General features: G+C 36.4%; 1 protein-coding gene across 3 annotated transcripts; it reads left to right on the top strand.

The window, feature by feature from the left end:
• The first annotated feature begins 5,297 nt into the window (after positions 1-5,297).
• LOC121411473 (protein dispatched homolog 1-like) lies at positions 5,298-13,420 on the top strand. Of its 3 annotated transcripts, none has more exons than XM_041604230.1 (5): positions 5,298-5,495; positions 6,677-6,858; positions 7,629-7,752; positions 8,402-8,606; positions 9,428-13,420. In XM_041604230.1, the coding sequence occupies exons 2-5, from the start codon at positions 6,704-6,706 to the stop codon at positions 12,064-12,066; spliced, it is 3,123 nt and encodes a 1,040-aa protein (XP_041460164.1). In that variant the 5' UTR covers positions 5,298-5,495; positions 6,677-6,703; the 3' UTR covers positions 12,067-13,420. The 3 variants fall into 3 exon arrangements, with proteins under 3 accessions (XP_041460164.1, XP_041460161.1, XP_041460162.1); XM_041604227.1 differs by having other exon boundaries at positions 6,673-6,858; XM_041604228.1 differs by having other exon boundaries at positions 6,634-6,858.
• Positions 13,421-14,114: the final 694 nt, after the last annotated feature.

Below are 14,114 nucleotides of genomic sequence, written 5' to 3'. Positions count from 1 at the left end.
TGTTATTTCAATAAGTGAAACCTGGTTAGATGATGAATACAATTCTAGTGAGTTAGGACTTCCTGATGACTATTGCATTTTCCGTAATGATAGGAATTACCAAAGAGGGGGAGGTGTTCTCCTTTCGGCTCGATCTCGTCTCCTTCCAAAGCGTCTACTGGATATTGAGTCTCCGGATATGGAAATGGTTATTTGTGAAATAACTTTAAAGAAGAAGGCTAAGTGGATTATTTGCTCAATCTACAGACCACCAAACTCTAAGACTGAATTTTTTGATAATCTTGAAAGGGTGGTAGATAGTATGCAGGCCCGAAGTAGGAAATATCAAGGTATTGTTTTTGTAGGGGACTTTAATATAAACTGGAAAGATAAGAACTGTAGAAATAGGGATAGATTGCTTCAGATATTTGAAACAATGAATATGACCCAATGTGTAACCGATATAACTAGACCACAGCTAGATGACCCAAGCAAAGGTTCAATAATTGATCTTGTTTTCGCTAATCGTCCTGAACTCCTTCAAAGTATTGATGTCACTTCAAACTGTGTCATTAGTGATCACCATGCAATATTGATTAGATTTCATGCTTGTACACCTCAATTGCCAAAGTCAATTGTTCGGAAGTTTTTATGTTACCAAAAGGGGGACTATGAACATCTGAACAATCTTCTTAGGCTTGCTCCGTGGGACCTATTCATGAATGACAATGATGTTAATGAAAGCTGGGAAGGTTTTCTGGACTTATATCAAGCTGCTATTAATGATTGTATACCGCATAAAATCCAAAATAAGAAAAGATTTTGCCCTTGGATAACACCAGAAATCAAGCGGCTAACTAATAAAGCTAAGAAGCTTTTCATTATTGCCAAATCGCATGTGAATGATCAAGAGGGTGTAAGGAATGAATGGTGGGCTAAGTACAAAGCAGTTCGCAATCTCGCCAAGCATGAATCTAACAAATCCTATTGGAATTATCTAAATGGGCTTTTCTCCATGCGAGATAACAGAAAACGATTTTTTGGATACATGCGCTCGCTGAGACGCAACCCAACTCCACCAATAATTTCTAGTCATAATGACAGAGTATTGAACAAGCCTGATGAGATTGCCAATTGTTTCTCTGATTATTTTGTTTCAGTGTTTAGTCCATGCGATTCTGACAATGTTCCGGAATTACCGAGTGTATGTAATTTCCCTATTGATTCAATGAGTACCCTTGATTTCCCTGCAAGTGAAATCATGAAGCTTATTGACAACCTATCATTGAACAAATCTCCAGGTATCGATGGGATTACTGCTGTTGTACTTAAGAAAGTTAAAAAACCGATATCAGTGGTATTACAGCGTATGTTCAGAATTTCACTTTCACTAGGTCAACTCCCCATTCAATGGAAACAGTCCATTGTAATTCCAGTTCATAAGTCTGGTAATCCCTCTGATTATCGTAATTATCGTCCGGTTGCACTCACTTCAATAGTTTGTAAGATGATGGAAACTTTTATTGACAGATCAATAGTGTCACATGTCGATTCATATGGTTTGCTCTCTCCAAAACAACACGGTTTCACTCCCAAAAGGTCATGTGTTACCCAATTACTTAATATCACCCATGACTGGTTAACGTCCCTGGATGTACTGCCCACCCCTTTAATCGATGCCATTTTCTTTGATTTTAGCAAGGCGTTTGACCGAATGCCGCATGGTCTTCTACTAAATAAATTATCAAAAAACTACAATATCCAGGGCGATACGTGGAAAAGGATTAAATCTTTTGTTTGTGGGAGAGAGCAAACCGTTCAGTTCCGGGGCTCACGATCACGCTGGACAGAAGTTACTTCAGGAATACCACAGGGAAGTGTATTAGGGCCAAGATTATTCAATCTGTTCGTTAATGATATTACTCATGTAGTAAAATCTCAATGTGTGCTCTTTGCGGACGACACGCTCTTATACCGAATAATACGAAATGAGTCCGATAAACAATTACTCCAAGCTGACATTTCATGTGTAATTAACTGGTGTGAATCAAACAAAATGCAACTTAATGCTGCGAAAACTAAAGTTCTCAGGATTGCACCTCGTAAGAAAAATGTCGGGCAAACAGAGTACACAATTGACGAAACAATGATAGAACAAGTACATTCTGTCAAGTACCTCGGGGTCACCCTTAATTCTAGTGTGACCTGGGATGACCAGGTTGATAATGTTATTAAAAGGGCAAATAGAATGCTAGGTCTTATATCGAGATTAGGTTATGGCGTGTCACAACAGGCATTATTCTGTCTCTACAAATCACTTGTGTTGCCAATCTTAGAATACGGGGTCCCGTCATGGTACGTTTTCACTAGGAAACATATTGAAGCCCTGGAAAGAGTTCAGCGAAGGGCAACGAGAGTAATCTTGAAACAAAGGCAACAGGAAATGTCTTACCCACAGCGCTTACAGACCCTTTCTTGGTTTACTCTCGAATCCAGAAGGAAGTATTTAATGATGTCATTTGTAATCAAAAACCTGTATAACATTGTATTATGTGAGGCAGTCAATGACAATATAACGGTCCGATCACGCCAGAGTGAACACACAATCCTGTTCCACCACATGAAAGCCAGAACCGAACGTTTGCATCAAACTGCAATACATAGATTTCCAATTATATGGGAAAGTATGCCCTCACATATCAAAGATGAAATTGTATCTGGAAACATCTCAAAAGTTCTGAACCTCCTTCGTCGTGAAATTCTTTGTGTTTTTTTGAATAATTAGATGTCTGATTTATAAATATTTCTTTCTATAATGTTTAATTTATTATTTTCCCCATTGACAAATTTCAACTAAAGAGCAAGTTTATTCATAATTTATACAATAAATTTAATCCGGCCTATTTCAGCCTCAACATCATGTCATTTGATCTCTCTTATATGGTTTTATCAATTCTTATTGTCCTATATCCCATTATTTATGGTAGATGCAATATTATTTACAATTTTAAATTTACGATTGCTTTAATGTTTGATGCTTATCATTCTAATGCTTGTAGATACATAATGATGTGATTGGGGAGGTATTGTGGGGGTTGACTTGAGGTGACAAAGTCACATGAATGACCATTGTATTTTGCCGATTCTAAATATCTTCATCTTATTTTTATTTTCACCATTACTGTCATGACCTGGATGGGGTTGGGAGGTTTGGGGAGGAAGACCTGTGGGTTATGGCTATTAAGTTAGCCTTTTCCATACCCAGGCAGCCTCTCCAACTCTCATCCAGGTCTTATTTTCTCTATCATGTACAAGTTTGATTGATCTTGTCTTTGATCTGTTGTATTCTTTGTCTTTTGAATGCCAAATAAAATAATAATAATAAATAATAACATGTCCAAAGCTATCGTTTGGCAGATGACTATTAATAATACCCTTAATTGTAAATACGGATTATTAGTAGGCTTTTTGATCAATATGTTGTTCATTTATTAATAGAACGTGGCTGAATTTACACATCTCTGATACAGCGCTGTATTCATAAAATAGAAAATAAAAACATATTTGACATATCGCGTACTCGACATAATGTACAGAACTGCAGAACTTAACGAGTTCATTCATGATATACTTTCCTAATTATGTTCCTTTAAAATCTATACAACTCTCAATCTTGAAGTACACTTTCTTAAAAATAGTAAATTAAATGTATTTTTATTATGACGTAAGCAACACGTATGTTTTGGACAGAGTTGTTACACTCTGAATAGTATATAGTTAAGCTACTTTTATCTTACAGTACACAGTGCAATCAACTTTCACCAAAGATATTGCAGAGTTTTTTTTTTTTACCCTGGTGACTGATGGGTGAAACGGTTTTTTCATATGATCAACTTTTGACCATTTTTCCAGAAAGAATTTAAGAATGTGCAATATATCTAATATATAATTTATTTGTTTTATGGAGTATATGAACAACATTTCATTTGTTATAAATGTGAAAAAAAAAGTTTGGTAAATTGCTTGATCGTATAATTGCTGTTTTAGTCAATAGATATTTTGATATCATATTACCCTTGACCGTGGTAAAAAAATAAACAAATATTCTAAGTTTTTTATTTGAATAAAAGCCTTACGCAGGTTGTATATTTATGTGCAATATGTATATTAATGTGCAAGACTGTGGAATATTCTCCAGGCTTGCCACTGCAGTTAATTGCACATCAGTATAGCCAGCTTCAAGGCTGAGGTGCAGAAATTTCAACTGCGCTACGACTGTGCTGATTGTTATAACCGCACGTAGATAGATCTTCCACAGCACTGTACAAGTATACACCAACCTGGTGGACTGTACTTTCACGGATGATGATGATTTATATTTTATGTTCTTTAGTACTCACATTATTTTCTTCATAAACTATAAGAATATATTTTCGATTTGAATGAAAAAATTGACATGATGTATAAAAAAAATTGTTTATTCTCATTAACTTTTTAATGCACTCCACAATATATTCATGTACTTCACTACATGTACTTTATGTAGTTATATTTGCACAAAACGAGTGCTATGCTGTTATTTTTTATCACCTTTTCTATTTCATTAAATTAGAGTTTGAACATGCATTTTGGTGATAACATAAATACGTTTGTAATGTTCGGTGTATGGGTGTGTGTGTTTGAGGGCGTGTGTGGGTGCGCCCGCGTGTGTGCTTGATGGTGGGAGTATTCACGATAAATACTGTGCGACTACACACTTGCAAGTCAGGGGTTCGAATCCAGTCTGTAATACTTTATGCCCCTAGTATCTGAGTGAGTAAAGGCATTTCATTTGCATTTCTCATGTTTTGGATGGTGATGTTGGAAGAAAGCGTTTGCCGTGAACATGGTAAAGAGAAATCATATGTGATTGCTTCACTAAATAGCTGAATAGCATAAGCTTCAATCAGGAGAATGTCTCAAACAAGTAATGAAAGTTTTGTAAAATATGAACCCAAATTTTAAAAAGGGGGAACTCAACTCTCCTGCTTTTAAAGGCCTATTTACACAACAAACGCAGTCTGAAAATAAGCGCATGATAATTCTTTGTAATAAATGGCGCTTTTCGCATAACTAGATACAACCCTGAAAGCAGTGACGCTACCGAGTTCGGTTTCATCAAGCTAAAAAAATTCACATGCATCGATATTTTAATCACTTTCACTCTTGATTTGACGTGACATTTGGGAAGCAGACAATGAATGTTCGTCCGCGTGTATGTACTTAGCGGTGACGTAAACAGTATATCGATCGATATATAAGCCTTTTCATCAAGAACAGACAAACAGTTACACAACCACGTACCGGTCTGCGGCCAACACGACTTTCACGCATCTACTCATCCGTACAAGCTGTAATAGGCCTGCATTTATGTCCGACGCATTCTTGGTGAAGACAGACTGAAAAAAAAATATGGCGTATTGCTGATACATTTCATCTCCAAGATGCAACATATTTGAATTCTTGTTTCTCAAAAGGTTAGTTGCATGCATATTATAGTAATGACGTTTTTGAAGGCTTTTTCGATCGGGAAATAAGGAGTATGGGATTCCATCTGCTTGATCTTGTGTCTTATCTAAATCATGTAGCTAGCTATCCGTGATGATAGGTCTATACAGTTATTTAAAGATTTATTTGTCTATATGTTGAAGACATACATAAATGGGTGAAAATATGTGCGCCACTACAGATATCTGTTGACTTAAATTTTTCCACAATTTCGTTTCTTTTCAAATAGGCACTTTGTAAATTGATATATTTGTATATTGATAATTTTGTTGATCTATCAATAATCAAGAATCTGTTAATTCTAAATCATGCTACTGCATGTGAATTATATATATAATGGACTTGTATTATTTTTTTGTTGAGAATGAAGACATACTAATTATGAATATTGAAGGTATATGCTATACTCTGATTAGTATAGGTGGATCTATGTGTGCGAGGGTGTGTGTGTGTGAGAGTGTGATAATGATCGGACGAGACCCCAACTCTGGTTAAGGAGGACAAACTTCCCACTTGCCATAAATATTGTTCCATGTACGGGTTTTCGTTGACTTTATGACACATGATTTTAGAAAGAGGGAGTTTTTACATTTTATACGGAAATCACCACGATTTGACCACATTTGAATGATTTAACAAAACGCGGCAACCACAAAAAAGGTTCATCTGCCAAAACAAATCAGCGATTCGTGTGAGTGGGACAATATGGCAGGAGAGGGTTAATTATATTGCTTTCTCAGTAACCTGCCTAAACCTTGGGGCCGTTTTATAAAGCTGTTCGTAAGTTAAGAGTGACTTTAAGAACGACTGGATATTCTTTAATTTGTTGTGGTAAATGATATTCACCATTAAATGCTCATTGATGATTATTTAGCACGTAAGAAAGGTTCACCAGTCGTTCTTTAAGTCGCTGTCAACTTAGAAGCAACTTTATGAAACACCCACCAGGGCGCCACAACACAAAGGTTAGCAATTAATCGCTAAATGAAAGGGCTTATCAAGATCATCGTTGCATGCGCATTTTACTCGGTAGACTGACTTGGACCCAATCAGAATTGTTCTTTCAAATTAGCGATCAATTTCTAACCTTTGTGTTACGGGACCCAGGTCCTTTTAAATTGTTTCCATTCATTCTTACAAACTTAGCAAGGCCGCCATCTTGGGCTTCATCATCATCATGGAGTCAAAAGTGGACACCAGTGCAGATGATGACTCCAAAGTGGACACCAGTGCAGTTGGTGACGAAAACCAAAATGTTTCTAGAAACAACCTTTGGGAGAAAGAGAAAGGAGAACAAGAAACACAGAAGACAACAACTGGATTGTGGCATCGGTAAATGAACGATTCGCCCTGGTCATTTTATACCTATGGTGTTATCATCAGAAAGAATTATATCCTAAACTAATCTAAAATAGGTATATACATGATTAAAGCACTTTATATTAGTTTTCATTTTATACAATCTGAAATTTCATCATAGAAAATACAATGGATGATGGACAACGGGCAGCGTAATGTCGGGCTCATAAAATATTCTTAATTTGATATCAATAATAAGGATTCAGTGTACCAATTAGAGTGCACATGCAGAGAATTTTGGTAATGAAAGGAATGAAATGTATTAAAGGATATTGAACCCAAGCAGTCACCTGTGTCTCTGCATAAAGAGATATAAAGATATAAAAATAATAACAAAACAGAAAATGACATTTATCTGACGCCTTCTTACACTGTTAAAAAAACCCTGATTTTACAGAAAAATAAAAGAAGATTTTGCAGAAAGCTATAACAGAATCATTCTGTAAATTCATAAAACAGGATTTTTTTTGCAATTTAACACAACAGGTCTGTTTAAAACGGGGAAAATTTGTAAAGTTTCACACACCAATTTCCTGTTATTTTACATCATATAATGGAAGATTACGCAATCTGGTAAGATTACAGGTGTTCTCGAGACTCTGCTGCAGGAACTTCTTTTATTTTAAGGATAAAATTTCTAACAGTGTACAGTGTCATGTTGCCATAACCGGCTAGCAAAGATGGTAAATGGAACTATTTAAGTAAAATCACTTGATGACTCTTTTTTCTTCCATCCTATGCAGATATGTTTGCTTCCTTGTGAGATTTCCCTCCATCGTTCTCCTACTCGTTTTGTTATTCGTCGTTGCTACAGGGGTTCTGGCGGTGTTCTTCAGCCCAATACCGTCATTTTCCGATCCTACAGAGGTAGCTTTATTTTCAATATTTCAATAGTTTCAGTTGTATTACTGATGCACTTAATCAGATACCTACGAAAATAAACACTATTATGACTATCGCTCTTAGACAGTGCGTCTTTTTTTTTTTGAATTCACTATAATTCCGATAAAACTAACAAAATCTCCAGCATTATTGATGATCAGTATAAAGCTTCTTTTACTTAATAAGTGCTTTATAAGTGATTAATGTAATTTCGATGACATGGAAGGTATGTGATTTGAGAATCATTTATTTATGAATAGGCTACTCATGAATATTCATCGAAGGTTAATTCCATAGTAAAATAAAAAGATGTGCGAATTATTGGTCATAGGCCTTCATGAGGTATTAAAATTATTTTTAAGAGCGTATTTAATAGCACATATATATTGTTTATTATAATGAGCCTATAAAATTCTAATATCAGTAATTTGACACTTGTTAAACTTGTTTGTTTATGTTTCATTTATTTTGGAATTCCCTCAGCCGTTCATAACTCCAATACTAATTTTCTTTGTCACAGTTATGGATAAGGTAGTACTCATAAGCGATTTCTTCATATTGTAATTAAGATAGAAACATATATAATTTTCCTACTGAACAAGTGAACATTATTTTCTTAATTTATTTCAAACAGGGGTTTCAAGCACGAGGAACTGTTATTAGCGGACGGCTGAAAGCCTATGAGCGAATGACAGCGGAAACACAGTTATTCTTTCCTAATCCATCAGAAATGAGTTCGAATGTCAGTCGTCGAAGTCTTCCAGAATCCCCGAGACACAGAGGCGAAAGAGATGCCGGCAGTGATACAGCCCTTTACGTTGAAACATGCAGTGCTTATCGTAAGTAGGAGATTATTTCATTATCATAAACTAGGTTACAATGATAAATTGTTTTTTTTTATCAGGTTTTTTATTCACATGGAGCAACCGCAATATAAATTTGCTCAATACCTAGCATAAGTATGGGTATTTTATATTACACACAGAAATATTTTTCAAAGCTGAAGACTTAAGAACTTTAAGACCGACGGAAAGTTGGATATAAGTAAGAACGATATTCATATATCTGTCTGAGCTCAGGCATACTTAGACAAGGGCTGTATGTACAAAACATTCTCATCAATTTTTTTGTTAGTATTTTCCAAAAGCATAATCATATTTTCAGGTGGGGATTTCGCAAAATTTTTAAAGTAGTCACTGCTTTACACGCGACTGGAACATGTTCCTAGGTGGTAATTAGTCAGCTACGTTGTGATATATGATTTAACACAAGAAAAGGTCACCAGTTCGTGCGCAAAGTCATTCATAACTTACGAATAGCTTTATGAAACACCATTTTGCTATTCTAAATTGCTTTTGAATGTCAAGTTATCTGTTTCATAATCAGTTTTCTTCAACACCAAAAAATAGGTATGAACACTGTATTGGAGATAAATTACCACCATGAAAGGGTCAAGGTATTTCACCGTTGTAACACAGCCTACACAGCCAATCATTGAATATTATTGAAAATCCTAACGATCTTTTAACTGATGGATAAAACTGATTGATAATTCATTATGACAAAAATGATAAATGTCTTTTGTGGGAATATCCAATTCGTAAACTTTTTATATGCAAGTGAAACAATGAGTTATTAAAATGACAATTATTCATTTCAGTGTCGTATCGTCTTCGGATGGTGTATCGATCGTCTGGCTCTTCGGACATGTTCACCGCTGACGTCATGAAGGCGGTGTGCCAACACGACACAGTCAAGTTTCGAAGTCAGGACATCTTCAACCAATCATGCGGCTTGTACGACCAAACAGGGGATTGCTGTCCAACCTGGTCCCTGGGATTCGTGGTGGCCCTGATAGCCGGGAAGGATTCTTGCGATGATATAAACCAAAGTGACGTGGAAAGAGCAAAGACCCTGCTGCATGAATGTATTCAGTACTATACTTCAGGGTGTCTTGAAAGTGACGCCAACTGCACGGATGTTCCTTCTAATTGCACTTATCTGGGAAACATTCACAAAATACTTCATTATCTAACACCTAGTGAGTTTGCCGATAATGTGGAGAATGATAACTATGACTTGGAAGTGGCGCTTGTCCTTTCATCTCTTTGGTCGTACCATGATGACACACTTAGCGTCTACGAAAGTCACATGGGGACATCGTCATTGAAAAGTAACCTTCTTGAGATCATAGCAATAGGTGCTGGTATCAAGTTCAATGTATTTGACAAGTTCGTCTTCTCGGACTCAGTTTTCATTGCTATCGGTTGTGTTTGCGTAATATTAATAATCTGGGTTTACGTTGGTTCTTTATTTGTTACTGTTATGACGATGATCAGCATAATTTTGTCGATGGTTGTAGCTTTTTTCCTTTACCACGTCATATATAGAATCCCATTCTTTCCCTTCATCAATGTCATTACTGTAATTCTCATTATTGGTGTTGGGGCTGACGATTGTTTCGTGTATGTAGACATCTGGAAGGCGACCAAAAATGAGATAGGTGAAGGGAAAGAAAAACTTGTTCCAATTCTTCTTGATACTTTGAAGCACGCCGCCACGACCATGTTCGTCACCAGCCTTACGACGTCAGCTGCTCTCTTTGCAGGAGTCGTCAGTACAATCACTGCATTGCGATGCTTCTCGGTCTTTGCTGGAAGCGCAATTTTGGTCAACTTTGCCCTCACTTTAACTTGGATCCCAGCAGCAGTTATGATACACGAGAAATACTTTACATGGGAAGAGGGCAAAAATTCGTCTTGTGAATGTTGCGGTTGTTGGTATGCAGTCGGACGACTTTATGATCGAATTGCAAATATTGGGAGGAAAATTTTCGAAAATTATTTACCGGGTGTTATAACTAAATTACGTTACCTTTGGATTATCGTCTTGAGTGCGCTTGGAATCGGAGGTTTCTGTGTTGTTTTTGTGGCGCCAAGACTACGCCTGCCTTCCCAATCGGAGTTTCAAGTATTCAGAACAAGTAATATTTTTGAGCAATACGATCAAATCTATAAAGGATTGTTTAGTTTTGAAGGTGATTCAGCGAGGTTGATGCCGGCAATTATTGTCTGGGGAGTAGAACCTGTTGACAATGGCAACCATTGGGACGCTGATGGAGAAGGGTCTACGGTGTTGGATGAATCGTTTGATCCAACTTCATCAGAAGCACAACAATGGTTGTATGATCTCTGCATAGACTTTAAGAATTCAAGTTTCCATGACAACGATGCGGAGTCCGGAGACGAATTTTGTTTCATTGATGATTTTAGAACCTTTATGGAAGACGGCACTTGCATACACCCTTTAACAGGCGATGATCTGAATCCTTGCTGCAATCATACTTCATTTCCATATTCAAGTGACCTGTTTAGCCAATGTTCAATTGCTTTCACCGAAATACAATGTGAACTTTATGGATGTGAATCGAGTTCCCCTGGTTTAAGATTCAATTCAGATAATGAAATTGTTGCCTTAATAATGTACTTACAGACAAACGTTGAAGAATCTCAAGATTTCACCGCTATGAATCAATTCTGGGAGGATCTCAACGGCTGGGTAGAAGATCAAATAATTGCAGCTCCAACAGGTGTAAAGAGAGGATGGTTCATAAGTGCCGGTGATTACCAGTTGTCTTTCTTTGATCTACAAAGAGGCCTTGCGACCGGTGCGCCTCTCTCGGTCGGAGTCTCTCTGGCAGTCGCAGCTTGTGTTCTTCTCTTAGCCATAAGGAACATTTTGGTAACTTTATATGCCATTTACTCTATAGCTTGTGCCGTTTTCGTAGTCATTGCTTCCGTTGTTCTTATGGGATGGGAACTAAATATATTTGAATCTATTGTTTTGTCCCTTGCTGTGGGTCTGTCGGTTGATTTTACAATCCATTTAGGCGTTGCCTATCGACAATCAACTGCATTTGACCGGAAGTCACGATCAATGTACGCCCTTCGTTCCCTCAGTGCTGCCATTACTCTGGCTGCTTTCAGTACCTTCATAGCAGGTGCGTGTATGCTACCTGCCACCGTTCTTAGTTACGTACAGCTTGGGACTTTTCTTACACTTGTCATGGCAATCAGTTGGGTTTACGGAATATTCCTATTTGTATCTCTTTGCCGAACGATAGGACCAGAGGGAATGTTTGCCCAGTTATCGCGATCTTGTTGTCGGCGAACCCCTCGTGTCACACCTCTTGAGGGTGGGGACCCGGATAAGAAAGTCCAGAAGGGTGTTCCTCTGGATGATGATGTGGCTGTTGTATCAGTTATCTCCTTGCCAAATGAGAAGTTACCTGCTGAATAATGGAAACCGTGATTTAATGACTGATCATTATGTGTCTGTATAACTTATCTTCTCTTTCGAAATAATTCGGAAACCAAAAAGTGTACGTGTATGTGTGAGGATGTGTGGGTGCGGATGTTCTTGTGTGTGTCCATATGAATGCATGACTGTGGGAAAATGTGTGAGTGATGACTGCGTCAGGTGTGCGTCTGTGTGTGTGAGTGTTACGTTGGTGCGTTTGTGGTTAAGGTGGTATGGGTGTGTGTATCAAAGCGTGTCATATGAACTTGACTCTTTATTTCTCTTTCTCGTAATTTATAGATTTAGAAGCCTAGTCAGAATAAAGCAAGAAACTATTTAACATTTACACAAAAAATATCACATTTTTTCATTTGTTTATTAATTTTTTTTTACACAATATCCTCCGTTGCAGCTGTACGTCTACAAAATGTATGCTCACTTTAACCGCCGTCATCTATCGTGCACGACATCAAAACAATTAAATCTTATTTTCATAAAGCAGTTTAGTTGTTATAGAATATACCCAGAGGAGAATAATTTGTGTCTCGATTGAATGTTATTTCTGAAAAGAAATCTTAAAATTGTATTCTCTGTTATCAGAATTTTTCAGACTATTGTTTCTACTGGTTTGCATACATTTACGTTATTACATGACCATACATTACACAAATTGCAAGTAATGCAAATTCAATGACATATAATCAGATGATTATTTCTTCGTATTTCTGTTTAAAATATCGCAGTGATTATTTGCCAAAAATTTATATCACGGGATAAGGAACATAACTTTGTGTCTTAACTCATCCAAACGTTAAAACTTCACACAATTTTGGTGACTGGTTTTGAATTGGTTAGTTTACATGACATGCATGAGGTCTTATTCATTTGGCTATTGATGAGTTTCTTTATCTGCTTGTGTTTTCTTTTTATCTATGCAATATAGGCCTTTTTTCAATTAAATATCATAACAACATTTATTTTAATTCATTTTCTGCTCCGATTCTATACTTGCCCTTGTGCCGTAAGTCATCAATACTGATTGACTCTGTTTATCATTCCGTTACATTACGATATATTATGTTGAAATATTATGAAATATTTTTTGTTTGTAAAAGGATGAAGTTCGAAAACTTATTTATTGCCATGGTTTGTCACAAAGACTTGCAATAGGCCATATTTTTAAGTTTTGAAATTTGCCACGACATATATTTTATAGGAATATATAATAGATATTGATATTTCATCGTAGTGTACAGTTAGAATTTGTTAAAACTATATATTTTTAGTATTGTTTCATTTGAAGAAAAATGTATTTATATTGCACTGTGCATTAAAGTTTCATAGAACAATAGTATCACACTTGTAACTTCATTTATTTTCATTTCTGCATAAAAATCTAAGCATAAATTAAAAAGATCGAGGTCCAAGATGGACAGACCGTTCTTTTTTATTCCTCCCATTCCTTATATTTTAGTATAGTTATCCATCAGAGGATAATTCTACTAGAAAAGTTTGTGTCACAAGTCACATTAAGCTATCGTCGCTAGACCACATATCCAGACCGGAGTTCAAAATAAGGTCTAAACGTGAAAGGATTATCTGAAACAGAGAGGGCGACAGAGACAGAGAAAAAAGAGGGAGAGGTGTGTATAGGAGAGAGAGAGAGAGGGGGGGGGGAGGGGGAGGGGGGAGGGGGGCAATAAACACATTCACACTTGACAGATGATAGAGGTTGAGGCGGGGTATTAATAGAACTTATAAATGCTAAGATAAGACAGAGATACAAACTAATGAAGGAAATAACTATTCAAAACCCAGGGGGATTATACTATCTCGTTATTTAACGTTGAACCGTGAACTTCGAATATGAATGAATACATTTTTTTTTTCGTACACTTTGCTCAAAATAAATTCAAAATTAATCATGCAAATAAATCGTGGAGCCATGAAAGCGATTTGATATAATGCTTGCCCTTTTACATACATAATGTACTAATCTGAATAATGTTTAAATATATAGATATTTGGGGTTTTCTTTCATATGCACT

This window comes from Lytechinus variegatus, chromosome 3 (assembly GCF_018143015.1).
Source record: "Lytechinus variegatus isolate NC3 chromosome 3, Lvar_3.0, whole genome shotgun sequence".
In the NCBI taxonomy this organism is placed as follows: Eukaryota; Metazoa; Echinodermata; class Echinoidea; order Temnopleuroida; family Toxopneustidae; genus Lytechinus; species Lytechinus variegatus.
This window is presented reverse-complemented; position numbering and strand designations above follow the sequence as displayed.

Bases quoted from the DNA above. Each gene is read 5' to 3' on its own strand.
- LOC121411473 (XM_041604230.1), top strand. From the start codon at position 6,704: ATGGAGTCAAAAGTGGACACCAGTGCAGATGATGACTCCAAAGTGGAC. The intron at 7,753-8,401 runs GTAGCTTTATTT...TATTTCAAACAG, and splicing joins CATTTTCCGATCCTACAGAG to GGGTTTCAAGCACGAGGAAC. The intron at 8,607-9,427 runs GTAAGTAGGAGA...TATTCATTTCAG, and splicing joins TGAAACATGCAGTGCTTATC to TGTCGTATCGTCTTCGGATG.